The sequence below is a fragment of the Antechinus flavipes genome, chromosome 2 (assembly GCF_016432865.1).
Source record: "Antechinus flavipes isolate AdamAnt ecotype Samford, QLD, Australia chromosome 2, AdamAnt_v2, whole genome shotgun sequence".
Taxonomy (NCBI): domain Eukaryota; kingdom Metazoa; phylum Chordata; class Mammalia; order Dasyuromorphia; family Dasyuridae; genus Antechinus; species Antechinus flavipes.
In genome coordinates, this window is record NC_067399.1 from 654,622,901 (window position 1) to 654,648,788 (window position 25,888).

A 25,888-nucleotide genomic window follows, 5' to 3' on the forward strand; every position below is an offset into this window, starting at 1 on the left:
CAGATCATCATCCATGATCCAGATGAGATCATCTAGTTGATATTCTAACAATCGGCTTATAGGGATGAGCCTAGCGATTGTAGATTGTAGAGATGATCAAGTCCTCAGCTCCCTTTTATGTAGAAGAAAGGAAATAATGTACCCAAAGTCATGGGGATAGTCAATGGCAAAGTCATAATTAGAATCCAGGTCTTCTGCCTCCAAATCTAATGGTTTTTTCCATTTACACTACAATGTGCTGCCTTCTTCAGGGCTAAGCTAAGGATGTCTTCTCAGGTATTCCTGCCACAAGCACCTCTCTTTCTCATGTGATCTCATAGCACTTAGCAGTCCTCCAATTTGCTCTAAAGAAATGAATTCTTAAGGGGAAGCCCTGAAGTCAGGAGGACCTGAGTTCAAATCTGGTCTCAGACACTTAACATGTCTTGGCTATGTGGCCCTGGGCAAATCACTTAGTCCCAATTGCTTCAGAAAAAAAAGAAAAAGAAAAGAAATGAATTCTTTTGTGCCTGCCCTGGTGCTGGGTTCTGACTCTCATTCACCTTTATGCTGGAATTATGTTTCTGTCAAGTCTTCCTCATGGTCCAGTATACAGTGATGCTTAATAATTACTTAGAAGGTCCTACATCTAAATGGCACAGTGGTTGGAGCTCTGGGCCTGGAGTCAGGAGAACCTCATTTCAAACCCAACCTCAGATACTAGCCGTGTGACCCTGGGCAAGTCACTTCACCTTGTCTGCCTCAGTTTCCTCATCTGTAAAATGAGCTGGAGAAGGAAATGGCCGACCACTCCAGTCTTTTTGCCAAAAAAACAACAAATGGGATCACAAGTGTTGGGCTGAACAAGAGCCAGTAAAGGTGCCCCTTACCACTGGCCGGGAATATGGCATTTATTGGAACCTGCTTGGTTCCGGACTTCAGCAAGAAATAAAAGAAGAAAGGTCTTGCAGTTGAATTCTAAGCCTTCAGTCCCCTTCATCTGTCAAAGGACCAGTGATGAACGTGGGGAGCTCCCAGTTCTAAACCCTAGGACCTTCTGAGGAAGATTGGGAAGGAAAGGGAAGAGCCCAGGGAAAGAAAGTCCCAGGGAGCATTTCTGCAGTGACCGGCGGCCACCGAGAGGTCAGGGGGCTTGCCCGGATGGCCCAGGGCCGCCAGCTGTGCTAGAAGCGGGCCTGAGCACGCTGACTCACCCGTTCCTGAGCAAATGAAAAGCAGAGCGGCTGGGGAGGGCGTGTGGCGAGGTCCAAGCGCCCCGGCAGCGGGGCAGCCGCCTTTGGAAAAAGCTGGGCTCTCCTCTACAGGTGAAGGTCTGGGGGGGAGGAAAGTGGTTCCAAGCACAGCAGATGCCGGTTTCCTTGGAAAAAAGAAGGCAGGTCACCAAACCCTCCGCCTGCAGCCAGGGGCGGAAAAGTACACCAGCTGTTTGGCAAGTGGCAAGTGACTGAATCACTCACATGTTGCTCCTGCGCTCAGAACACTCCGCTTGGTTCAGAGAATTGCTGGACTCAGACAGAATGATGTCAGAGGCCATCGGGCCGGGCTGCGGGAATCCCTGGTGCGAGGGAACCCAGAGGCGTCCAGGACCCCAGAGGCGACCGGCCCCCCGGTCACTGCCTAAAGATCCTGCTCAGTGGCCGCCTCCCGGGGGATGTTCTATTGGGAGACTCCCCTACATCAGGCCGAATCTGCCTCCATCTTTGTCCTCTGGGGACCAGAACCACAAAGCTAGGATGACCCGTAGGACCCCCCCGAGGCCCCATCCTACCCCACTTTTCCTTCTCGCCCAGTTCTTGGCCTGAGCCTCCACCGCACCCTGGTTGCCCTTCTCCAGACTCTCCCCATTCCGGCCATCCTCCAGGTAATAACTGGACGCTTTGGTCCAGACAGAGCAAACAGCAAGGCTCTCACCTCCCCCTGGGCCGTGTCTCGGGAGCTCTCTGAGCTAGACCCTTCAATCCCATCCCTCCCTGCTTCCACCAAGTGGTCCCTCAGCCTCTCAGGGAGAGACCCCCCTGCCTCCCGAAGCAGTCTCTTCCTCTTAGAAACAACTGGAGAGCTGAAGAAATGTCTCCCCACGTCAAGCCTCAGTTTACCCCTTTCGCTAATTGGAGCCAAACAAAACGAGCTCCATTTTTCTTCTCCATGACTTCCTTCAGAAACTTGAAGACCATCATCTAAACAAAGCATCATGAAATGCTACACTTGTTACTGGGAAGGCTGATCCTCATTTGACAGCCAAGGAAACCGAGGCCCACTGGACGCCACATCGGCAGCAAGCATCAGAGGCAGCTTGGAACCAGGTCCCCTAATCCCACCGTCCTTCCCTTTTAGCACCTTTAACTGACCCTCCTCCCCCACTCACCCTGCTGCTTGCCCCTTCTCTGGATGGGCCCAGGTTGGAGATGTCCTTCATAAAAAGGGGCCCCAAAATGGTTGGGACCCCGGCGTGTAGCCTGAGAAGGACAAGGGAACGTTGACGCCCCGGCGGGGGATGGTGACAGGCCCCTCTCCCAAGACTATCCACACCAGGGTCAGTCACCCCACGTGGTCAGCTCCCCCCGGGACATCTTCTCTGAGTCTAAATCCCCTCTTCTGTAGGGAAGAAAAAAGATACGGGGACAATGCTCGGCCACGGAGTTAGGAAAAACTGAGTCCAGATCCTGTCTATACTTGGGTAATTTTGTGATCCTGAGCAAGTCACTTAATTAACCACTTATGTCCCTGGACAACTCCAAGATTATGCATTCTCACCAATTCAGAAGGAGTTTTCTTCTAATATAGTAAATCCCTGTAGATGTAACCCCCGGAAACAAAAGCTCTTGGACCGATCCTCAGTCATTTGTAAGAATGGAAAGACACCGAGAATAAAAGTTTGAGACGCACCGTTCTAAACAAATGATTGCGTCGGTGTGGAGTCTGGTGTCCTATTGGGAATCCTTCATACGGATGAAATCCCAGATCTTGCTTTAAAATTCGAGGGTTAAGTTGCCGTTTTGTCCCCCCAACACCGCAGAACAGCCGCTCCCTCGCGAAATTTGCATTTGTTTTTATATTTTTAACTCTAGACAGGGTGGCCACGTTGTCCTGCCAGACTGTAACTTTTGTCTAGTTCAGCATATAGTAGGGGCTTAATAGATGCTTGCCGGTGGGCTGGTTGACTCCATAACTCCAGAACTGGTGGCTTCCTGGGCCATTCCTCCCCCCATTGTTATCCCGGCCCTTCCACACCCTTGTAAGATGTTTCCTGAGCCACTTGGGTTCAAATAATCCCTCCAGAGCCCCCTCAGATAACAGGCTGGGCTTGCAGGTCGCATCGGCCTGGATCACTTTGATCCCCCGTAAAAGGGAAGGATGACAGGACTTAATTCAAAGTCTGGGAAGGGGCAGACGTGGCCGGTTGGGTCGGGGGCAGCAGAGGCCTTTGTTGGGGTCCGGAATGGGGGACAACCATTTCCTCCAATGCAGCATTTATTTAGCACCTACTACATGCCAGACATAGTACTAAACACTTTACAAATATTATTATCTTATTTGACCCTCACAGCCACCCTGGCAGGTCGAATTTTGCAACTGAGGAAACTGAGGCAATTAGAGTGACTTGGCCAGGGTCACACAGAGGGCTAAGTGTCTGAGGCCAGTTTTGAATCAGATCTTCCTGACTCTAGGCCCAACATTTTGTCCACTGCATTCTCCCTTGAGTGGTTTACCATTTCTTCCTCTGGCCCATTTAACAGATGAGGAAATTGAGGCAAAGGGGGTTAAATGATTTGCTTAGGGTCACATAGCTAACAAATGTCTGAGCCTGGATTTGGACTCAGGACTTCCTGACTCTAGACCTAGTACTCTAACCACTGAGCAACCCAGATGCCCTCCATTGTGTGATATATTTGTGCATGTATATGTCTGATCATGGGAGAAAGAGGATGGAAGTTGGATTTAATAACCAGAGGGAACTCAGAGGATGAAAACTTCCTTCACCAATAAAGATCAATAACTGGCCTTTAATTTAAGAGTTTCTGAGCAGTTTGAAGATAACTGTCCTGGCCCAGGATCACACACCTTTGTGAATCGGGGCTGGATTTGAACTCTGGCCTTCCTGGTGTAAGGCCGGTCCTCATAGAAAGAAATGGGCCCACCGGCTCTCAGTCCTGTCGTCTCCCTCCCTCCCTCGCTTCGGAGGGGGAACCACTTTTGGGGCTACATGTGGTCCAGCCCACAAGTCAACCTCGGATCTCTTCTCAGGTTCTGAGGAAGAAGCATTTAGGGCCAGGCCTGGGACAATGACGGCTCATTCGGTCATCTTCAGAAAGACCAGGGTGAGAGTTCCTGGCTGTGTGTGATGTCTCTGAGACTCAGTTTCCTTAGCTGTAAAATGGGGATACTGGCGAAGGCTGGAGAAACAAGCTGCTTATACCAGCCCTGTGTTCCAAGGGGTTCCAGCCTCCTCCTCCCCCGCACTCTGGCATTCTAAGCCATATTATCCGGCTTTTAAGGTAGGGTTTACTTAGGCTCTCATCTCCTCGCGTGGACCTTTTACTCTGTAGGTGCTAAATAAATGCGCGCTGGACTGAAAACCGAGACTCTGCGTTTGACCCATTTTCAGCTTTCTGCCACTCGGCCCATGGTCGGACGCGTACTTGGTTTGCAAGCCCAGAATGTTTACACTCCACGGGCCCGGCCCTGCTGGGAGCTGAATTGCCGCTGACGGATGAAAGCTGCCCTCCCGAGGGCCGAGGCTCTGGCGCCTGCCCTCCCGTGGGCCCCTGGGATCTGAGCCCACCCTTTGGTGCTGGAGCCCGCGCCTGGAGAGGGACGAAGTGGCTGCAGACAGCGTGGAGCTGGGGGGGTTGGGGGGAAGCCCACCCCTCCCACTTCAAGAAGCATTTCCTCACGCCAAGCGGCCGCTCTCAACCAGGGGGCGTTGGAGCCTTTAGTTTTACAAGTTACCGAAGACCCCAAAGAGCGTCAGTGGATGTGGGTCCCCTCCATTGATATTTGTTCTGTTAGAAATGAAAGCACCTTAATATCACTCCGAAGACGATCTTGACCCCTAGAACCCCGTGAAAGAGTCCCAGCCCCAGCCTCAGGTCCCCCCTTTTAGAATCCCCGGCCTAAACTTAGCAAGAGGAAGTTTGGGATCCAACCCCACCTGACTCTAAGTGTGCACCACAGCCCTAGGCAAGTCCCTTCATTTTGTCCGTTTTCCTCATGGCAAACCCAGGATAACGGTCCCCAGCTCCCCGAGGGGACCGAGATGCTGCTGCCTCCCGGTAAATCCTTCAGGAATATGGAAGATGGAACAACAGCTGTTATTATTGCCGTCCCCCAGGAGAAAAGCAGGATTTCCTCTTGTCCAAGTTCTTACTTAGAGCCGGTCCTAGAATGGGATCTCCAGGAAGCCCCCGCCCCCTGCCCCCAAGGGCCTGCGTGAAACTCACGCCACCAATGGGGCTCCCCACCCCGGTCTGGGGCCTTCCTCTCCTACAAGCCAACACTCGGAGCCTTTATTAACCTGGAGTAAATGGGTCTATTCATGCAGTGATGGAGTGGCCAAAGAAGGGAGAGGAAAAGAGAGGGAGGGGAAAAGGGGGGGAGGTCTCTGGCTTTTCGTCCTGGGAGGGTCCCCACAAGTCAGACGGGGTCCAACCTTTTCTTTACAGCTGAGAAGGGGTGAGAGTCAGCGAGGGCTCTGGGACAGGCCGAGCCTCAGATGGGAGTCCGAGGAGAAAGGACTAGGAGGAACAATTGGGGGGATGGACCCGGGGGCAACGAGGAGGCTCATGGATGTGGAGGACAACAAAGGGGAGACTGGTGAGGGGAGGAGGAAGAGTGTGCAGTAAGAAGGGGAGCACAGGGAAGGGCAAAGCTCGACACTGAACTTCCCGGGGAGCATCAGAATGGGTCAATGCGACAGCAGACAGAAGGACGGAGGCCTGAGCAGGCTAAACGGAGAGAAAGGAGGCTTCCAGTAGGAGCACAGCCCTAGAATTAGGAGCTGATTTTACTGACGGGGAGGGGATCTCTCCAAGATCACAAGGTCCTCTGGTTGCAGACACCTGGACGGGTTCCATATTCAAAAGTGCAGCTCAGAAGTCCAAACCTAAACCCAAGTGAACAAATCTGCCCGTGACGGGGCACGTATTGTTTTGTAGATGGGGAAACCGAGGCAACGGGTGAAGTGGGTGCTCCCGCACAGCTGCTGAGCCGGGTCGGCCGAGAGAAGCCCTGATCTCTGACCCTTCGTTCAAACTTTGTCTCAACAGATAAAAAGACAATGAAGAGCTGCTCCTTAGATCCTTGTTAGACCAGGTCCTAGCAGATAATTAATTCCCTATGCCCTCCCTGGCAATATTCCCCAAAGGCACATCCGTTTCTTTGTGCCACTTGGGGGGCAGCCCCCCTCCAGATGGTGGTTGCCTCATTGGTCTCCAACTCCTCCTTCCCAGCCTCCTCCGGAGGAAGCCCCTTCCTCAGCCCCCGGGACTGCTTCTTCTCCCCCACGCTGACCTTCCAGGCCTGGCTCACCCATCTCCTCCAGGCTGTCGGTCCCTCTTCTGAGCCCCTGCCCCCTCTCTCAGCCCATCAGCTGCCACTGTGCCCACGGGGCACCCGGCCAAGAGGCGGGCAGCCCTTGCCACCTGCGTGAGTCCTCCCCACCACCGGGCGCAGCTTTGGGGCACAGAAGCTCCGGGGAACCAGCGGTCTCACACCTCAGCACCCACAGGAGGCTGGGCCTGCCTGCCCGGGGCGGGACTCCAAGGCTCAAAGGCTCTGGGCCAGCCCGCCAGTTCCGGCGGTCACGTCAGGGTCTGATCCTCAAACACTGCACAAAGCTCACGCTTCCCTCTGAGCCCCCTCCCGCTTATTACAGATTGTGCTGCTATAATTGTGTGCTGTCTCCCCCCACTAAACTGTAAGCTGTTGGGGGCCCATCTGTATCCCCCGGGGTTAGCCCGGGGCCTGGCACATTTCTGGTTCGCCTGGTTCTGAGCCCTCTCCACTAGGCTGCCCCTTTTCAATGGGAGATACAATCTGCTATAGCTCACAGGTACCCAGCACTTTAAAGTCTGTGCAGTAGACAGTATTTCACATGAATCTTTGTGAACAAAGCTTTAAATGCGTAAAATAAAATATAATTCCCAAACGATTTCTGAATAAAACGGCTCCTGGACTGCAGGTTAAACCTTGCTGCCCCTACAAGAGTATTGCTCTCCCCATCCCATCCAGGGACCTCCTTCTCTGGCAGCTGCATTTGGGGCATTTCCTCCTCCTTCTCCGGGTTTTTGGAGGTGTTTCCTGGCATCTGGGCCCAGTATCCTAGATCAGAGGGGTAAGTCAGAGGTTCTGAGTTCATATCCTGCCTACTATGTGTGTGACCACTTCTCTGGGACTCAGTTTCCTCATCTGTAAAATGGACCGGTGGACTAGAGGCCCTGGCTGCGTGACTCCCGCACGGCCCACAGCCCTGCACATCTGCACACAGTAGGTCTGCGCAGTGTTTGCAGCCCCGAGTCCAGCGAAGGCTGGGGGGGAGGGGGGAAAGAGAGGGAAAGGGGGAGAAGCCTTCCCGGAGCACTGCACGTGGGAGCGGGGAGGGCCAGCGAACATCAAAGGCCGGGGACTAGCCACACCCCGGAGCCGGAGCCGGAGCTGGAGCCCGTCCGCGGGGTCCTCCTCTAGCGGCCGCTGACAGACAGACGGCCTGCCGCGGGGCGGGGGCAGCAGGGAGAGCTCCGCCGAGGCCCCGCCCCCTCCCCGCCGGCGCACCGCGCGAGCCGCCGCACAGGCGCCCAGCCAGCCGCACGCCTTCCTTTACAATGCGGTTTATTGTGTGGAGAAAGGTCCCTCTCAAAGCTCCCTTTATAAGTAAGGCAGGTTCCCCAGCCCATCCCCCACCCGGCTCTCGGGGAAAGGAGAAGCCTTTTCCTTCAGGCCGCGGCCCGGCCCCTTCCTTCTCCCGGCAAAAGGGGGAGGAGCCACCAGCAGGGGGAGGCGTCCCGGGAGGCCGACGGCGCAGTGGGCGGGACGCTCTGCTCCTCCTCCTACAGGAAGTCCCCCAGGAAGGGCCCGGGGCTGAGGGTCCGCTCCTGCCATCGGTAGCGCAGCCTGGACAGGGATCTGTCTTCGATGGCCTCGAACTCCGTGAAGCCCAAGTGGTTGAGGATCTCGTAGACTCCGGCCTTGGCGGCCACCTGGGAAGAAAGGAGAGGGACCGGGAAGAAGATGGGGGGAGGGGAGGAATGAGGAGGGGGGGAGTCGGGGCCCGCGCTCGCACGGCCTTTCTCCTCCCACACCGTCTGTCTCCCTCCCGTCCTCGCCCACCCCCCCTTCCCAGTCGGTTCATCCTGCAATGGACAGATGGCTCAGGGCGAACAGGAAGGAGGCAGGAAGAAGGGGCCAACGGCAGAACTGGACAGGCCGAAACCCGGAGGGGGGGGGGGAGAGATAAAGGGGGTCTGCAGCCTAGACCCCATCCACCGGCATCTCCATCCGAAGGGGCAATATCTGTAAAGCACTTAGCCCGGTGCCGGCATGCAGTAAGTGGCTAATAAATGCTCCTCCCTTCCCTTCTTTTGCAGTCATAGAATTCTAGACAGAAAGGACGGGAGACCACACATGGCTGAGGAGTCAGTTGCACTTATCAAATTCCCTTTCTCCACCTGGAGAAACCGAGGCACAGGCCTAGGGGAGCCTCCCAGGAATGGCATCTCGGTCCCCTGGAAAATGTAATGGGGGCAAGGAGAAAGCAGGGGAGACTGGACCCTGGGCTCCAGCCCAGGCCCCAGAGGAAGGTCCATCTGAAGCTGGCCTTCCCGTGGAGGAAAGGGCCTCTAGAAGCACAAAGATTCGGGTTCAAGTTCTGGCTCCACCATTTCTGTGCTGATGATGCTGTGGCCGGGACAGGGGAAGCGTTTGGGCTGGAGGGCCCTGGAGCAGAACCAGGGCCGTCCACTGCCATCCCATTTCCACTACAGGATAGAAACATGGCGGCCACTTCTATACACTACAGAGCGCTTTCCCCACAGCAGCTCTGGGGAGGGGACACTAAAAGCCCCTCGTTTTACGGACAGGAGGTTTAGGACGGGGACAGAGCAGCAGAGGCGGTGGGCGAGTCCGCGGCAACACCGCCAGCCAGAGCTGCACGTCCTCGGCCACACACCCCGGCGCTGGGCTGTTCTTCGAAAAAGTCTCCTAGACGCCTTTTGTTTACAAGGTTGATAAAGATGGTTTTATAAGGTCTATATGGACCTTATTCATCTAAACACCCTTTTACAAGAGAGACAGAAACAGAGACGGAGAGAAAGAGAGAAGACAGAAACAGACAGAGATGAAATAAGACAGACACAGAGACAGAGACAGAAACAGAGAGAGAGAGACAGACAGTGACTCTGGATATTCCCCCTTATGGAGCATTTCCTTTCCGACAAGAGGAAAAACACTGGATCGGGCAATGTACGCACCGCTCCTCATCCACAGGCCTCCACCTTGCCAATTATACCATTCAGTAATTAGCCCACACTCTCTGACTCAGTTTCCTCTCTTCCAACATGCAGATTCTATCTCCTCCCTAGTCTAGTTTCCGGGGGAATCTTGAGGAACAGGACTTTAGGAAATAGATCATCCGCAGAAGTAAGCTGAGCACTGAATGGTGCATTTTGGACTCACCCAAAGAATTATTATTTGCGATGTACTTAGACGGAAGTTATGGCTAATAATAATAAAGCCGGCTTTTATACTGTTTGTTTTGTGAACATGCTCTCACTTGATCCTCACAAGAGCCCCAGGAGGCGGGAGCTGCTGTTATCTCCACTTCAGACAGGTTAAGTGAGGGAGGGGCTCAGGTCACACAGGTGGCGAGTCTCCGGCTGCATTTGAACTCGGCTCTTCCCGAGCCCAGCAGCAGAGTTCTGCGCTGCGGCGCCACCTGGCCGTCCTGAGGTGACACAGTGTCCCGAAAGACCCAGGGATTTAGTGCCGTCTCGCTGCCGTGGATCAGTTTTCTCCTCTAGGAAACAGCTGTTCTGGGCGAGGACCCCTGACAGCCTGGCAAGTGGCGGGCTCCTCCTCAGACGCTACACAATCTCCAGGGGAGCCAGTTCTAGTCATTGTTCTGATATTATCAGAAGCCTTTGTCTTCCAGGTTGGAACCCCAGTTGGGGTCTCTAAGGTCCCTCCCCCCCCCAAACCCCCGATTCCATGTGTTTTAAGCCCCACCCCTGCCCTTCCTCCATCCTCCCCCCTTCCTCTTCCTCTGCTCTCCCCTCCTTCCCCAGCCCACCCAAAGGCCCGATGCCCCTTCAGAACTCCAGAAGGGGAGAGCTCGGATCCCTCCTCCTGCCCCGAGGGCTCTGCCAGCCCCTGCGGGCCCTCCTGTCCCTGGCGGGGTCGGCCCGGCCGCCCTGTTGGCTTTGGCGCTGCCCCCAGCTCACAATGTGGCCTTGTGTGACTGACCGGGGTGTCCTCCAGCCCAGGCCCCTTCTCCCCCTACCCCAGATGAGGAGGGAGGCTGGAAGGAAGCGGAAGCCAATCCAGCCCCTCCCACACACAGGCCCCTCTTAAGCCAGGGACCGAGAACAGAGGGGGTTTCACTGTAACCCAGCCCAGAGCCACCTCCCCTTGGGCCTCCTGGGAAGTCGCACTCCAGGGACTGCTGCTGGCACACTCCATCCCAACCCCCTCCTGACCGTCTTCCTCCTTTCTAGGGAAAGGATGGGAGCAAACTGAATGAAAAGGGGGGAGGAGGGAGGAAAGGGGCTTCCCTTCTGCCATGCCTGTGAGACCACGGATCCCCTTTCTTTTATTAGAGATCTAGGGGATGGAAGGAAAGGGCCAGGCCTCCCATGAGACAAGGTCCAAGGGGGCCCAGGGCAAAAGTCTCCCTGTGCTCCAGGGAGGGCTTGGAGGTCAGAGCGTGTTTCGGGGGTCGTGGGTCTCGTCTACGTTTTGCTGGGTTTGGAGGTGGAAGCACTGAGGGCTAGCCGGTCCAACAGCACTGATGAAGCACCTATTGTGTGCAAGGCACTGTTCCAGAAGATGGAGCCCCAAAGCCAACCCATTCTCCAGGAGGGAGATGCCGCCCGGGCGGAAAAGGAATCAAGGCGTCCCAGAAGTCTCCGGCCACTGGGAACTCCTTGTGCCCAACGACATAGGCCGCTGGCCAGACTCTGGGGCTTCTCACGCCAGGCAGTCCGAGGAGGGACAGCGCGCCGGAGCTGGGGCCCAGGGAGGCCTCCCAGGGGAGTCACAGCGCATGGGGGCCGAGTCCCAAAGGTGACGAAGAGTGAGCAGGGAGTGCGTTTGAAGGAGGGGGCCCAGCGACGGTCAATCTCACTGCCTGAGCAACACAGCAAGCGACTTCCGCTGTGACCCAGCTTTCTAAGAGGTGATCTCTTAGCGACGCCCCCTTCTCTGCACTCACAGCCCACCCCTAACTCTGGCCCAGACACCGCTGGGCCTTGCAATGGGATTCAGACCCATCAGCCTAATTATCCCAAGTGCCAGGAATCATTCCCCTCAGCTTCCAAAGAGACCTTCCTAAATCCCTATCTGACCACGGCTCCTCCCCACTCACTCAATTGCTATGGCTCCCTAGTACTTCAGGATCATGCTGGCATCACCTCCCCAGCTCTCCAGTCCACCCTCGCTACTTTTCTGAGCAGAGTCACTTTCTATGGGGGCCTTCTCTGGGCATCGGGCCCCTCCGAATGTCAGCCCCTGGGGCAGGGATCCTCTCTGGGGGTTTGCCTTTCTCTGTCCCCCTGGCACACAGAAGCCCTGGTAACTGCTTGCTCACTACCTGATGGAGGTCCAGTTCTAAATGCCAGGCTCCTCCCTGGGGCTCGTGCAGCTCTCTCTGCACACAGTAGGCACTTCACAAATGGTGGCTGGCCCCTGAACTACCATACTCTGCCTTCAAACTGGCCCTGGGACCTTCCTTCAGCACGGAGGGCACTTGTAGCCAACGGCTGTGAGCCCGGGGCCGCCACGATCAGGGTGGCTGCCCTCCGCGTGGTCCCGATTCATCCCTTCCTGGGCCTCCGACCGGCCCCGTTGTCCGCTCACGCCTCCCGGACTGGAGAGCCTCTGCTCGTTCCCACTTAGTGACACCATCTTTCCCTCTCGTCCCGAGGTCCTCCCCTTCCTGGGCCAAAGCTCATTCCGGCTCTGGGCCGTGAACCAAAACTGGCAGGGTCAGGGGTGAGCTGGGAAACGGGGGGAGGGATGACCGACCTTCCTGCAGATGGGGTAATTAGCAGAGGGCCGGCCTGGGGGAAGCCGACATTATAGGCTTCTCGGGTCATTCCAGGAGGCAAAGGCCCCGGGGACCTCCCTCCTACCCACAACGTGGCTATTTCCACAGCGGCTGTGGCTCGGAATAGGCGGAAGGAAACCCACGGTCCGGAACCTGTCTCCCCATCTAATTTAAAGTCAGGGCCTTGCCCTGGAGAAGAATCCAGTCCCACTATGCTCTGGGACTCATTTACAGTCCCTTCAGGGCCAAATTAGGTTCCACTGGTTCTGAAAACCCAAATGTAGAAGGGAAAGTGCACACAGAGGCAGGAGGGCCGGGTTAAAATCCCAGCTCCGAGATGCTCTAGCAGTGTGACCCTGGGCTTGTCCTGTATTTCCCTTAGCCTCAGTTTCCTCATCTGTAAATGGGAGCAGGGTACAAACCAGAAGACCCCTCCAGGGACTGGCCCCCATTTCCATATCAGGCCCTCTGTTGAGAGTTTCTGGCTGTCTCTGGGCCCAGAGACCACCCTGTAGACACCACACTGGCCTGAGGAAATCCACTGTGGCAACACAGCAGCCCAAGGGCCCCCAGAAATCCAAGGACCCTGAGCAGGGGAGAGAAGGTCCTCCTGGCTCAACTCCATAAAACCCCATCAGGGGAAGGACCCGAGATTTGCCAGGTACCGCACTCGGCTCTGGAGTCAGACGGCAAGGAGTCAGGCTGGAGTGTGGCTGATCAAAGAGGGCAGAGAGCAATAGTGGGGAGGGGGCTGCGCAAGGGGAGAGAGCAAGGCAAGCAGGAGGGGAGGGATCGGACAGAACCCAGACACCGCCACCCAAAGGAGACTCAGGGTGGGCACCCGGAGACTTTCTCCATTGGGAGCCAGAAGCAGAGCCGGAAGAACCCTGGCCTTGGGAGACTGAAGCTGGGAGTCGTGAGACCCGAGTTCGAATCCCTGCTCCGAGCTTTCCTACACAGCTCTGACACATCCGAGCCTGGGCAACTAAGACCATTTTCTTCATCTGTAAAATGGGACCACAATGCCTTTATGCCCACCTCCCAAGGCCGCTATGAACAAAGTACTGAAGTATTCCAAGTGGCATTGTGGGTAGCGCGGTGAACTAGGGAACCAAGGAGCCCCACGTGTGGCTCCTGTCTCCAGACATTTACTGGCCTGGACAAATCACCTCTCTGTGCCTTGGTTTCCTCTCATAAAATGGGAAGAATAAAAGCACCTCAGTTCCAGGGGCCTTATGAGGAATAAATGTGATAACAGACTAGGTAAATGGGGTGCAAAGTTCCCCTCTGATCTTCCAGGTTGACAGTAACTTTCCCCCTCTACCTTTATATAGCATTTAGTTTTGCATATATCAGTGCACTGATTATGAAATATTATGTTTCAGAGCTATCTGTATTGATAGCCTATTCCCTCTTCTAGATTATAAGCACTATGAAGTCAGGGGGCCTTCGAGTTCAAACCTGGCCTCAGACATTTCCTAGCTGGGTGAAGTCACTTAACCCTGCCTGCCTCAGTTTCCTCATCTGTAAAATGAGCCAGAGAAGGGGATGGCCAATCACTGTAGGAGCTTTGTCAAGAAAACCCCCAAAAGGAGTCATGAGAAGTCAGACAGGAATGAAATGGCAGAACAACAAACCTTCAAGTGCTCTGTCTCTGTGTGTTTCTCTCTGTCTGTGTGTGTGTGTGTGTGTGTGTGTGATTACACACACACACATATATGTTCACACACACATATATATCTCATATATGTATATGTTGGGTCTCGTTATTCCATATCCAAGGGGGCAATGCAGAATTCATGCCCTTCAGTAACAAGGGGAAAGGGGGTCCTTGCCCCAGCGGAGCGGGGTTCCGAGGCGGGCGGTCACTCACCTCCAGCATCCAGACGCTAAAGGGCCGCTGCCAGGAACCCGGCTTCTCCAGGTGAAGGTAGGCGTTGAAAAGGATCAGGAAGATGTAGCGCTCCAGGTACTGCAGGCTTCTGAGGTACAGAGTCCGCGCCTCCTGCTCTTCCTTGGCCGTTTTTCCCTGGAGGAAGGAAAGGAGAAGTTCTGGAGTGAGATTGAGGGGGCCATGCAGGTGGACGTGGCCCACTGGGCCCCTTTCGTGCCCTCATATCCGCCTCCGGCTCCCGAAGGGCCGAGCAGGCAGCCTGGAAGGCCAGAAAGACTCGGAGTTACTAATTTTGGGGAGTCCCAGCCCAGGGAAATGAGCACTGGATTTGGAGCAAGAAGGAGATTCGGATCCCAGCTGCCTCCGAAATCAGCCTGGTGGCGTAGAGAGCTGGACTCCCGAGTCAGAGAAGCCCTGGGCTGAAGTCCCCGATTTTCCCGTTTCCTCACCCACAAAATGAAGGTATTCTTGTACAACTACTTCACGAGGCTGTTAGTTGTGAGCATGCTCACAGCAAACAGAAACCAAAATGAGCACAGCGGAGAGCCAGAAAGACCTGGGTTTACAGACCCGGGTTTACAATGCCGGCTGTGGGACCCTCAGCGAGCCACTTAACTCTCCAGCCCCCCTTTTTCCTATCATCAGCTGTAACGAGAGCCCTCGATGGGCGCTCCGTCTGTCAGTCAAATCAGAAGTCTGGTCCCCTTCCTAAAACAAGCGGGCCACTCAACAAACTACTAATACTCCATCAGGAAGGGGAAAATCCTGCCAGGGAATGGGTAAAACAGACACTTTCCTCCAGCCCATCCCTGTGCCCTCTGGCGACCCCCAGCCCTGCAGGGCCGCACCTGGGCAACCGCCTCAGGACAGCATTTGTGCCCTATGCCAAGTTACCATCTGAGTGGCAGCTGACGGTTGCTCCCTAAGAGTGACCTCTGGGCAGGCCGTCCCATCCGGGGCGCAAGGGGAAGCACCTCCTTCATCTCTCCACCCCAAGACCGCAAGAGGCGGTCCTTCAGGACCGAGGGGCCTTGGCTCCGGCTCCCAGGCCCCAGGGTCCACCAGGAAAGCAGCAGGCTGGCGCGGTTCTGCACAGCGGGAGGGTGGGCCCCCTGCAACAGCTGGACTACAGCTGGAGGCCTTTATCAGCCAGCCCGGGCCCAGGACATCTGAGCACATTCTGTTCTCCCACGGGGCTTCTGTCGGATTTCTGGGTCGTCACACCCACCCTGTCCCTCCTCCTTCCTACCCACAGAGACAGGACGCCGGGGCTGGAAAGGACCGTCGACATTCTGGACCAACCCTGACATCGCACGGGAAAAGGAACCGAGGCCTTAGTTCCAGGACAGACAGCTGGGTCACTTCCCAGGGTCCATGAGGGCTGCCCCAGCACATGCACCAGGGATTAAGCAATCCTTCTTCCTCTCTCTGCAAGCGAGATAGACCAGCCCCGGCCCGGGAGCCAACGGGAGAAGGGAGGGCCGGGCTCGGGCCCCGAACAGAGACCATCTGGGAGAGGGCGGGACCTCCCGGCCCAGAGGGGTCGGGGACAAGGACAGAAAAGCCTCGCTTTGCTTGGATTCCCCGAACTTTCATACAGCCTTAAGTCAATACAAAGTGACTGAAACACCAACAGAGCTGGGGAGGGAAGGGGAAGCATGTTGGCAAAACCCGACTCTCCCCTTCCCCCCCACCCCAGTTAGTCCTTCCTTCCCAGGGACCCTGAAGCTCAAAGTTGTGCCGCTCCAGGCCTCTGTCCTTTGCATTCCTCCCAAATCTGCTCCCAGGACCTTCTCGTGGGACAGCCCAGAATTCCGGACCCTCAGGTCTGGGAGGGATATTTAGGATCATCCACTTAACAAGATGACATTCACATAGAGGGGAAGGGAGTCCAAGAAGGGATCGATTCCCATTCTAGCCAGCAACAAGCAGTTATTTAGCACCTATTTTGTGCTGTTTGTCCTCGTGGCTCGGAGAGGTGACCCCATGACATGCATTGGGGGGAGGCAGGGAGGGCTGGGCAAGGTCACCGGCCTCGCTTTTCCCTGCAGAGCCTGTGGGGAGCAGCAACACAGACCAGGAAGGCTGCAGGCGGTGCTGGGGGCAATGGGAGACCCGGGACTTTTTAACCTGAAGTCTTCAGCAGGCCTCAGTGGGGCGGGCAACACCCACTCAGAGACAAAGGTAGAATTAGGCCGGGCCCTCCAGAAGCCTCCATTCCACCCGGGAAGGCCGCCTGCATTCACTTTCCTGCCGCTCTCCCAGGACCGAGTCAGCCTTTCTGCCTCCTTCCAGGAGGTCCTCAGGGAAGACCGGATCCTCTCAGAATTTCACTGAGCCCATGGTCTGGGCCGCCTTCCTCCACAAGCATAATTATTAGGAACTTGTTTTCCCCTCGAGCAGACCCCAATCTCCGGGACCTGGGACGTAGTTGTGGAGGTGACCGGCCCAGTTGCCTATGGCAGGACAGGGCAGACAGGAGGCTCAAGCCCAGACCCGTCACTCCGCAACACCAGCGTCAGGAGTTCAAATCTCAGCTTGGACAGTTAGGACCCGAGGAACCTTGGACCAGCCTTGGAACCCCAGGCCTTAACGTCAGGTCTAGAGGGCCTCAAATCCACACCTCCCCTCTGAAAGCTCCTGGGCTCGGGGGTCTCCTCCCTGCCGAACGTAGCCAAGCACGCCCACCCAGCCCCCACGCCAGCCTCTGGATGGCCCTGCCCCCCACGCCTCATCCCTCTGACCCGGGGAGCAGGATAAAGGCCCAGCCAACATCTGGACGCTGCGGCCCGACCGGCAAGGCTGCAATTCACTTCTAAATTCAGGGTATGGTTTAAAAGCGGACGATTCCATTTTTATCTCTCTTTTTTTTTTAGCTCTGCTGGGACAGTTCGACACACACATCCTCTTGCTGGAGGTAAGAGACAATGACCTTTTCTTCCTAAAGGGGGTCTCAGGCTTTTTAAACTTTGTCCGGGCCGGCAATTTCCAGGACAAGACCAGACCAACTGCAGATAAAAATACCCCAGCCGGCTGTGCTGCCTTGGCTGGCGGTCACTCCGTAACTGAGGCTGCTTCAGGCTAACGTTTAGGACTTTAGGGATCCTTGGGTCCGACCCTGGCACTTTGCAGCAGGGAACGGAAGCCCATAATGGTTGAGGAACTTGGGGGAGTCACACAGTGAAAGGCAGAAGCAAGCCGGGACTAAGGCTGTCAGCCTGGGACAGGGTCAGGGGCCGACTGGGCAAAACCCATCCAAAGACCCCCATGTTTGTGCTATTTAATCTCAGGGGTCATCCTCTCCTGGATACCGTTTCCCAGGGTTTGCGAACAGCAGTCAGAAGTCAGCTCGAACCCGAAAATCCCACCCCAGACTCACAAGAATGTCTGAGGGAACAGACCGATCACTCTAGAACCCTCTCTCCAAGAGAGCAAAACGGTGGTGCTGGTCCCAACTACCACTTCCTCCCCACTCTGCCCTCTGACTCCCTTAGAGAGGGAGGAGTAAGGGGGAAGAGGCTAGAGATGTCCCACTTAGTGCTACAGGTAATGATAATAATATTTATCTATCACCTTAAGGTTTGCAAAGCACTTTATAAACATCCCCTCAGTTTATCCTAACAACCCTAAGGGGCAGATGCTGTTATTATCCCCATTTAACAGATGAGACAAACAGAGGTAAGGCTCAGCTGAGATTCCCTTTGGTGCCTCCTGAGGACACAGAGGGGAACTCAGTCACGGTACCAAATGAGCCCAGATTCAGTTCTGGACCGGTCTCGGAGGCCCGTCCCGTTCATTTTAGAGATGCAGCAACGGTAGCCCGGGAAGGTCTAAATAAGCTGTCCCAAGTCACAGGCCAGTAATACCTGAGGCAGCATTTGAACCCAACACCCTATTTGACACACAAGAACCAGCCTCTCTCATTTGGCTCGGAATAAGGGCTGGTCCCATCCACAGCCCAGCCCAGCTTAGTGCAGCTCCCAAGAACCAGCCAGGAAGTCACAGATTTTCTTGGCCAAACCATTTATAAAGACCATCCATTAAAGTAATCTGTCCACCTCACAGGGCTGCTGACCCAAGAAGAAGGAAGCAATGACCTCTGGAGCACAGCTGTAAGGGATCCCATGAGTCCTTGGTGAGCTGACCTGTGACCCCTGAGGTTGGCAAAATAATCCAGCGACAAGCACTTATTGAGCACTTCCTGTATGCCGGTAGCTGTTTGAGAGCTACCCATACACATCCGCGCTGCTCAGCGGGCCATTCCCTGGCCTCCTGAAGTTTATATTCCTACTAAATCACAACAGCTGACACTTCCACGTGAGCCTTTCAGGTCTTTGCTTTACAGCCATTCTCCCATTTAACCCCCACCCTCCTTGTGGGGCAGGTGTTTTGATTTAACCCCATCTTAGAGACAAGGCCCTAAAGGGCCTCCCAGAGCACGACCAGAGAAGCAGCTCGCTCAGGATCACGTCAAAGGCAGGACTCGAACCCCTCTCTTTTTAGCTTAGACACAAGTCTCTGTTCACTAAGTCCCGCCACCTCTGGATATATGCAAAGGGCTTTGCAAACATCATTATCCACAACAGTAACTTTGGCCGGGACGCCGCAGATGACCCGTGCAGAGATATCCCGTCCCCTCAGGGGCAGGGTCCATCGAATGCAGCAGCAGCTGCAGCCAGTCCAAAAGGAGCAGCGTCAGTTTGGATTTCATGCTTGGCCAAGGGCAGATGAGGGATGATGTCATAGCTGGACAAGACAGAAAGGCCTGATCAGAAGCCGTCGTAGACCACAATCTGTCAGTGCATTCTGGGACATGGGCAGGAGAGAGCAGGTTTAACTCACAGAATAATCCTCGTGCTGAAGGGAAGGCAGGACACCGAGAGGGGGGTTGGTGACCTGTGACCCTAGGCAAATGACTTGACCCTGCTTGCCTCAGTTTCCGTATCTGTAAAATGAGCTGGAGAACCGCTCCAGTGTCTTTGCCAAGAAAACCCCCAATGGGGTCACAAAGAGTCAGACACGATTGGAAAAGTGACTAAATAACAAAATAGTGGAAAGAAGTGTAATGTAAAATCAAAAAAACCTGGTTTCAACTCAAAGCCTTCTTCTACTCCCTTCAAGGACCTAATTAATGGTCCTTGAGCTCTGTTTTGTCTCCATTAGAAACAGTCATCTGTCCATTTTTTAAAGTTTTTCCAACAAAAAAGTATAGCTTTACTAAACTCCTTAGTAATAAAATTTCTTTAAATTTTATTTACTTTTTAAGCCTTAAGTATGCACATAATCATCATAAAAATATTCCTCTGAGGGGAAACATTTTGTTTTGTTCTTAACTCTTGGTACCATCATAAGTAAATGTTTTCACAATGACTTCAAACTCCTTTTCAGTTCTCACAGTCATTATGGCTTTTCTAAATCTAACTTATGGTCCCATCCCATTCAGAGGGCTGCCATGATCTGTCTCTAAAAAGACAGGCAATTGGAGACATCTGCCCCTCCCTTCCCCCCATGAGTGCTCATCCCTAGGATGTTCCATGAGGGGAATAACATCACCCATCTTTAAAGCTCTGTTAGTCCCAGATCCAAAGATAACACGGAATCCTGGGTAAGTCACTGCACCTGTTTGCCTCAGTTTCCTCACCTGTAATTCTCATTTTTAGTCATCAGTAAAATTCTGACTACATCCCTGGCTGACTATACATACAGATTTCCATTATCCTAAGTTGGGGTAGCTAGGTGGAGCCATAGTGCACAGAGCTCCAGGCCTGGAATCCCCTTCCTGATTCAAAATGGGTCTCAGCCACTTACTAACAGTATGACCCTGAGCAAGACCCTAAGTGACTCCTCGAATTTCAGATCCTGGTACTTTTATACAGTCTATGCTGCTGGCCTGCCCAGCGATACACAGTTGGTGTCTGGGGTGGAAACACCAGATTTTCCTGATCGCCAAGTTCAGCCCCCAGTAGGAATACCCATTCATCACAGAGATCATTTCCAGTTTTTTAATGACTTCTAGAATATGTCACCTCCCTGGTATGGGTGCTCCCTCCCCTACTGCAGATCTCAATCCCTCTCTGCCTTAATTGATGGCCTCTGAAAGGAATTAGTCTCTCCCTCCCCCCGTTTACTCCATGACGGCTGGTGCTCTGGAGATGAACCTCTTCAAACTCACTAGGAGTCCTCAGAATGACAGAGCCCAGTGCTGACCCTCTCCTCAAAACCCGGAAGACTCTGCCACAGCTTCCAAGGACTTGGAAAACCCCCATGAAGGGAATTCAGAAGAAGGTGTCAGTGCCTCTGAAGCCTCGTTAGCTGTATTTTTAAAAATTGTTTTCCCAATAAAAGGCTGCAGCAAAATATATTCTGCTTCAGTTGAAGTAAAAAAATAAAAGCAGGTGTGATAATCCTGATCAAGCAAAAGTAAAAACAGATCTAATTAAAAGAGATAATGGCGTAATATCAATACTAAACAGATATGTACAGCATCCAAATTCTCAGAGAAATGAATTGCAAGAAGAAAAAGAGCAAAACTATATTCTATCCAAACAAAATAAATCTAAGCACAAAATAAACAAGAAAGGGGGTAAAGAAGTGAATAGAATATTAGAAAATTGAGTATTAAAGACTTTTGGAGAAAATTGAAAGAAGATAGAAAGGAATATACCTTTTTCTCAGTGACGCATGGCACCTACACAAAAATTGACCGTGTATTAGAGCACAATTGTTTTCCCAAGAAAATAAAACAAGACCTAGAAGTGGGATCATCTGAATTTCATTCACTCGTTCGTTGCCTAGATTTATGATTTCCTTTGCATGGAGAACTCCTTGTTTGGAACCCTCCCTTGATGTGGGTTATAATTTATAGTCTCAAAAGTGACTTGCTCGGAGTCTTATAGTTAATATGTGTTAAGAGGCAGGATTTCAGTGTAAACCCTTCTTACTCCAAAGCTGACCCTCCATCCGCCTAGCCTAAGGAGAGTGCTGGATTTGGAGCTAATAAAACCTGAGTTCAAATCCTGCCTCAGACACTTATTAGTTGGGACACCCTGTGCAAGTCAATCAACCTAGATTCCTTATCTGTAAAATGGGGCCAATATCCCCTCCCTGGACTGTTACAAGGTTAAAATAAGGGAAGATTAAAGCACTACGGAAATGCTAACTATCAGTATTATTTTTGTTGTTATTGTTATCAACATGCTTTCAAGCCTTGGCCTTTCATTTTATTTTTAATGTCCTTTCACTGAGTTGCTATGGGAAAATCTAGTCTTCGGATATTGTCCCATATGTTCTGGTGAGACTCGTCAGGCACTCCTGTCCCATAGCTGTGAGCTCGAGGGATTCACTGGTTGTGGGAGGGAGAGCACTGCCAGTGAGAGAAACCGAATAAGCAAATTCATGGAGTAGAAGTACATAAACCCTTTTTTGTACTATGGACCTCTTTGGCAATCTGGTGAAATCTACTGATCTCTTCTCAAACATTTTGTTGCTTCAGTCCTATCTGATGCTTTGTGATCCCATTTGGGGCTTTCCTGGCAAAACACTGGCGTGGTTTGTCATTTTCTTCTCCAGCTCATTTTACAGATGAGGAAATTGAGGCAAACAGGGTTAAGTGACTTGCCCAAGATCACATAGCTAGTAAGTGTTTGAACTCAGATCTTTCTGACTCCAGACCCAATGTTCTATCCACTGCACCACCTTATTGTGCTATATAAATGTCACTATCATTAACATTATTAAAATCACTCAATCCTTGTGTGATCTTGGGCAAGTGACTTCCTTTTTCTTAGCTGGTTTCCTTCTCTGTAAAATGGGATTGGATTAAATCAGGATTTTTTCCTCTTTTTATATCAAGGACCCTTAGGGCAATCTGATAAAGTATATGAACCTCTAGAATACAATTTTAACTGCGTAAGACAAAATATATATCATTACAAAGGAAATCGATTCTCTTAGAATATAAAAAAAAAAAAAATAAATCAAATTTACAGATTCCAGGTTAGGAACTCCCAGACTGTTGTCTTACAATCGCCTGTCTGCCCTGAATCGTCCCTGAGCCTCGCCAAGAGCAGCAAGAACTTTTTCTCCTGCCTAACTGAATTACGCAGTGTGACAGCTCCAGAAATTAGCCAGCCCCAGCCCCTCTCCCCTGCATGAAGCATCATTTCCTGAAGAATTCCAGAGCTTCTTTCCTGATTTATGGTAGAGGAGAGACCTCCAGAAAGCCCGGCACTTTCTTACAAACAGCCTCGGAATATTCTTGACGCTGCAGGGAGGAAAAACGCTGAATCCCGGGGAGTGTTTTTCCCTAATTGCTTATTATTAAAACATGATCTGATTGCCAATTGTGGAGAGGGGCCAAGCCCGGTGTGGAAGAGGGGAAGAGGCTGCTGGGGAGAAGGGGAAGCTGGGGAAGCAGCCCAGGAGAGAATGTTGTTATCCTTACCCACACCTGCCAAGAAATTAACAAGTCCCGGTACGTTTCGAAATCCAAGACTCATGGAAGCCTGGAAGGACTTTCAGACAAGCGGAATGTGCAGCTCGGCTCAGGACATTCCTGGCAAAAGCGCGGATGATGGGAGCTGCAGGGGAAGGTGTCTACAGATCCCAGACCGAGGCGGCCGCCACGGCCGGACGGCCTCTCCCTTCCCCAGCCCTCTCCCAGGGGTCCTGGGAGCTGCAGCCAGCGGCCCGGTGCCGACTGTCCGGGGGAATGGCCACACCGGCCCCGCTGACACATCACGATCCCCCCAAAAAGAACAGTGAATCGGAATGATGATACTGGGTCCCACTTGGATTGCGCCTTTAAGTTTGCATCTGTCTCCATTAACAGCCTTGCTCATGAACCACGCTCCACACACACAATCACCTTATATCTACTTTGTGTGTGTGTGTATGTATGTATCTATGTCTTGTGTTTTGTAAATATATTTGTATATACACACCATCACCTTGTGATGGTTTGTGTGTGTGTGTGTGTATCTTTTTGGTGTGTATAAACACACACACACACAAATCACCTTGTATCCATTTTGTATACATACACAATAACTTTGTATTTATTTTGTGTGTATATATGTGTGTGTGCGCGCACCTGTATGTATGTGTGTGTGTGCACACCATACTGTATTTATTTTTTGTGTGTATAAACACACACATACAAATCACCTTGTATCCATTTTGTATACATACACAATAACTTTATAGCTATTTTGGATATATACACACACACAAAATCATTTGTTGTTTTATATGTGTGTATATATACACATACATACACATTTTTTGTGTATAAACACACAATCACCTTGTATCCATTTTGTGTACATACACAATTACTTTGTATCTATTTTGGATATACATACATACCACCTTGTATTTATTTTTTGTGTATAAATACACACAAATCACCTTGTATTCAATTTGCACATGTACACAATAACTTTGTATCTGTTTTGGATATATATATACACATCAAAAATCACCTATTGTTTTATGTGTATCCATACACATATTCACATCACTTCATATTTATTTTTTGTGTATGTATATATACAAATCACCTTGTATCTATTTTCTATGTATATACATAGTATCTATATGTTTCTATCTTGTATTTGTGTTTTGTGTGTATGTGTATATACTTTGTTATGTTTTGTGTGTGTGTATACATACACACATGCACAACATCTCATATTTATTTTTTGTGTATATATACACACATACAATCACCTTGGATCTATTTTCTGTGTAAGTATACATAGTATCTATATATGTCTCTGTCTTGTATTTGTGTTTTGTGTGTATGTGTATATACTTTGTTATGTTTTGTGTGTGTGTATACATACACACATGTACAACACCTCATATTTATTTTTTGTGTATATATACACACATACAAATCACCTTGGATCTATTTTCTGTGTAAGTATACATAGTATCTTTATATGTTTCTGTCTTGTTTGTGTTTGGTGTGTATATGTATATACTTTGTTATGTTTTGTGTGTGTATGTATCTGTACATGCCACACAATCACCTCGAATTTATTGTTCTGTGTGTATAAACATACACAAATCACCTTGTATCCATTTTGTGTATTACACAACCACTTTGTATCTATTTTACATATACATATACACAAACATAAAATCATGTTGTATCTATTTTGTGTCTGTGTGTATACATACACACACATACACACTCCAGCTCCTCAAAGATAGGACTATATGACTTTTGGCACATAGTAGGCACTTAATGAATACACGCATGCTGACTAACTGATATAAAGATGGACATGAACAGGCTGTCGTTTCAGATAGAATGGGATCTCCCTAAGGGCAGGAATTGTTTCATATCCCGGGCCTGGAACACTGTAGACATAAAAATGCTTATGAAGGTCGGCTTCAGTCAGTAACCAACAAGCATTTATTGAGCACCTTCTCTATGTCAGGTGCTATACTAAGTGTTAAGGATTCAAAGAAAAGCAAAATATGATCACACTCTAATGGGGAAAAGAGACAAGAACGCCATGTCAGGGAGCAGAAATAATAATTATCTCCTTTTTTCAGAGGAGGGTGAAACAAGCAGGGTCACCCGACTGGTAGATGTCAGAGCTGGGTCACAAAGGAAGCCTCCCAACCCCAAGGATACCCGTAATGATGGCTGGGAGAGGAATAGGGAATGACCTGCGATTTCTTTGTCCCAGGGTACACGCAGATGAAAAGCCGCCCTCGGTGCACCCAGACCGCCCCCTCCTCTGCACCACTGGGGTTTGGGATGTTGCCTAGAGCAGTGAGAAGGAAGTCTTTTGCTCAGGTCACACACCCAGGATGGAGGCAGCTGGGTGACGCAGCAGATAGAGAGCCGGCCTTGAAGTTGGGAACATCTGACTTCTAATCCAGCCTTAGATGTCGACTAGCTTTGTGTTCTTTCACAAGGCAACAGCTTCCGCTTACCTCAGTTTACTCTAATGTAAAATGAGCGCAAGAAAGAATCTCCCTCTCAGGATCGTGGGGAGACCAAATGAGAGCGCCTCTGTAAAGCTCTTGGCCGAGTGCCTGACACACAGTAAACGCTGTTATTATGCACTAAAGCAGACTTGGACCGTCTTTATCCTCAACTGCCCTCATCGATCACAACCGTAACCCAAAGCCCTCCCCGTTCCTACAGAGTACGAAAGGATATTACGTCCATGAAGAAAAAAATCTACAGCCCAGGCGTTGTTTTCCCCATTACACAGATGAGGAAGCTGAGGCTCCGGGATCCTCCTGGAGTCCTCGGCAAAGTGTTACAGTGGGAAGCGGAGCCAAGGCGGCCGCTGATCCTCAGCTAGACTCCCCTGCCTCTGGCTCCAGCATTCTTTCCACTGTGCAGAGCGGGTCAGAGCTGTCTGGTTTGCGTAGCCCAAAAAGCGGTCATGGCAGGGTGAGGGCTTAAGTAAGCATCCAGACGCAGCAGGCGAGGAAGCATGCCGAGGCCCCGGGGAGTCAATTAGGGAACAGAATGGGGGAGAAAGAAGGCTGAGCCATTCCTGACCCCCTCCCACATTTGGAATCACCTGAGATTAACATGAAATTAGACTCAAGAGCCATCACAAAGCCCCTGCTGGGGGGTCGCCACAGTGTTACAAGACAGACAGACCGAGAGCAGCCATGAGCCGAGGTCCCCCCGCCACACATGGGAAATTCACAATCCCCCTCTCCCCGCATCAACTGGCAAACTTGTCCCAGAAGCCCCCCCC

General features: G+C 51.9%; 1 protein-coding gene across 2 annotated transcripts in view; it reads right to left on the reverse strand.

The window, feature by feature from the left end:
• Positions 1–7,810: 7,810 nt before the first annotated feature.
• Positions 7,811–25,888, reverse strand: part of PALD1 (phosphatase domain containing paladin 1) — a 73,203-nt gene continuing 55,125 nt past the window's right edge. For both annotated transcript variants that reach the window (XM_051982528.1, XM_051982529.1), the window contains exons 19-20: positions 14,130–14,285; positions 7,811–8,195 (exon numbers count right to left, since the gene is read on the reverse strand). In XM_051982528.1, the coding sequence (XP_051838488.1) occupies positions 8,046–8,195; positions 14,130–14,285 (306 nt within the window). In that variant the 3' untranslated portion in view covers positions 7,811–8,045. The remainder of the gene's footprint in view (positions 8,196–14,129; positions 14,286–25,888) is intronic.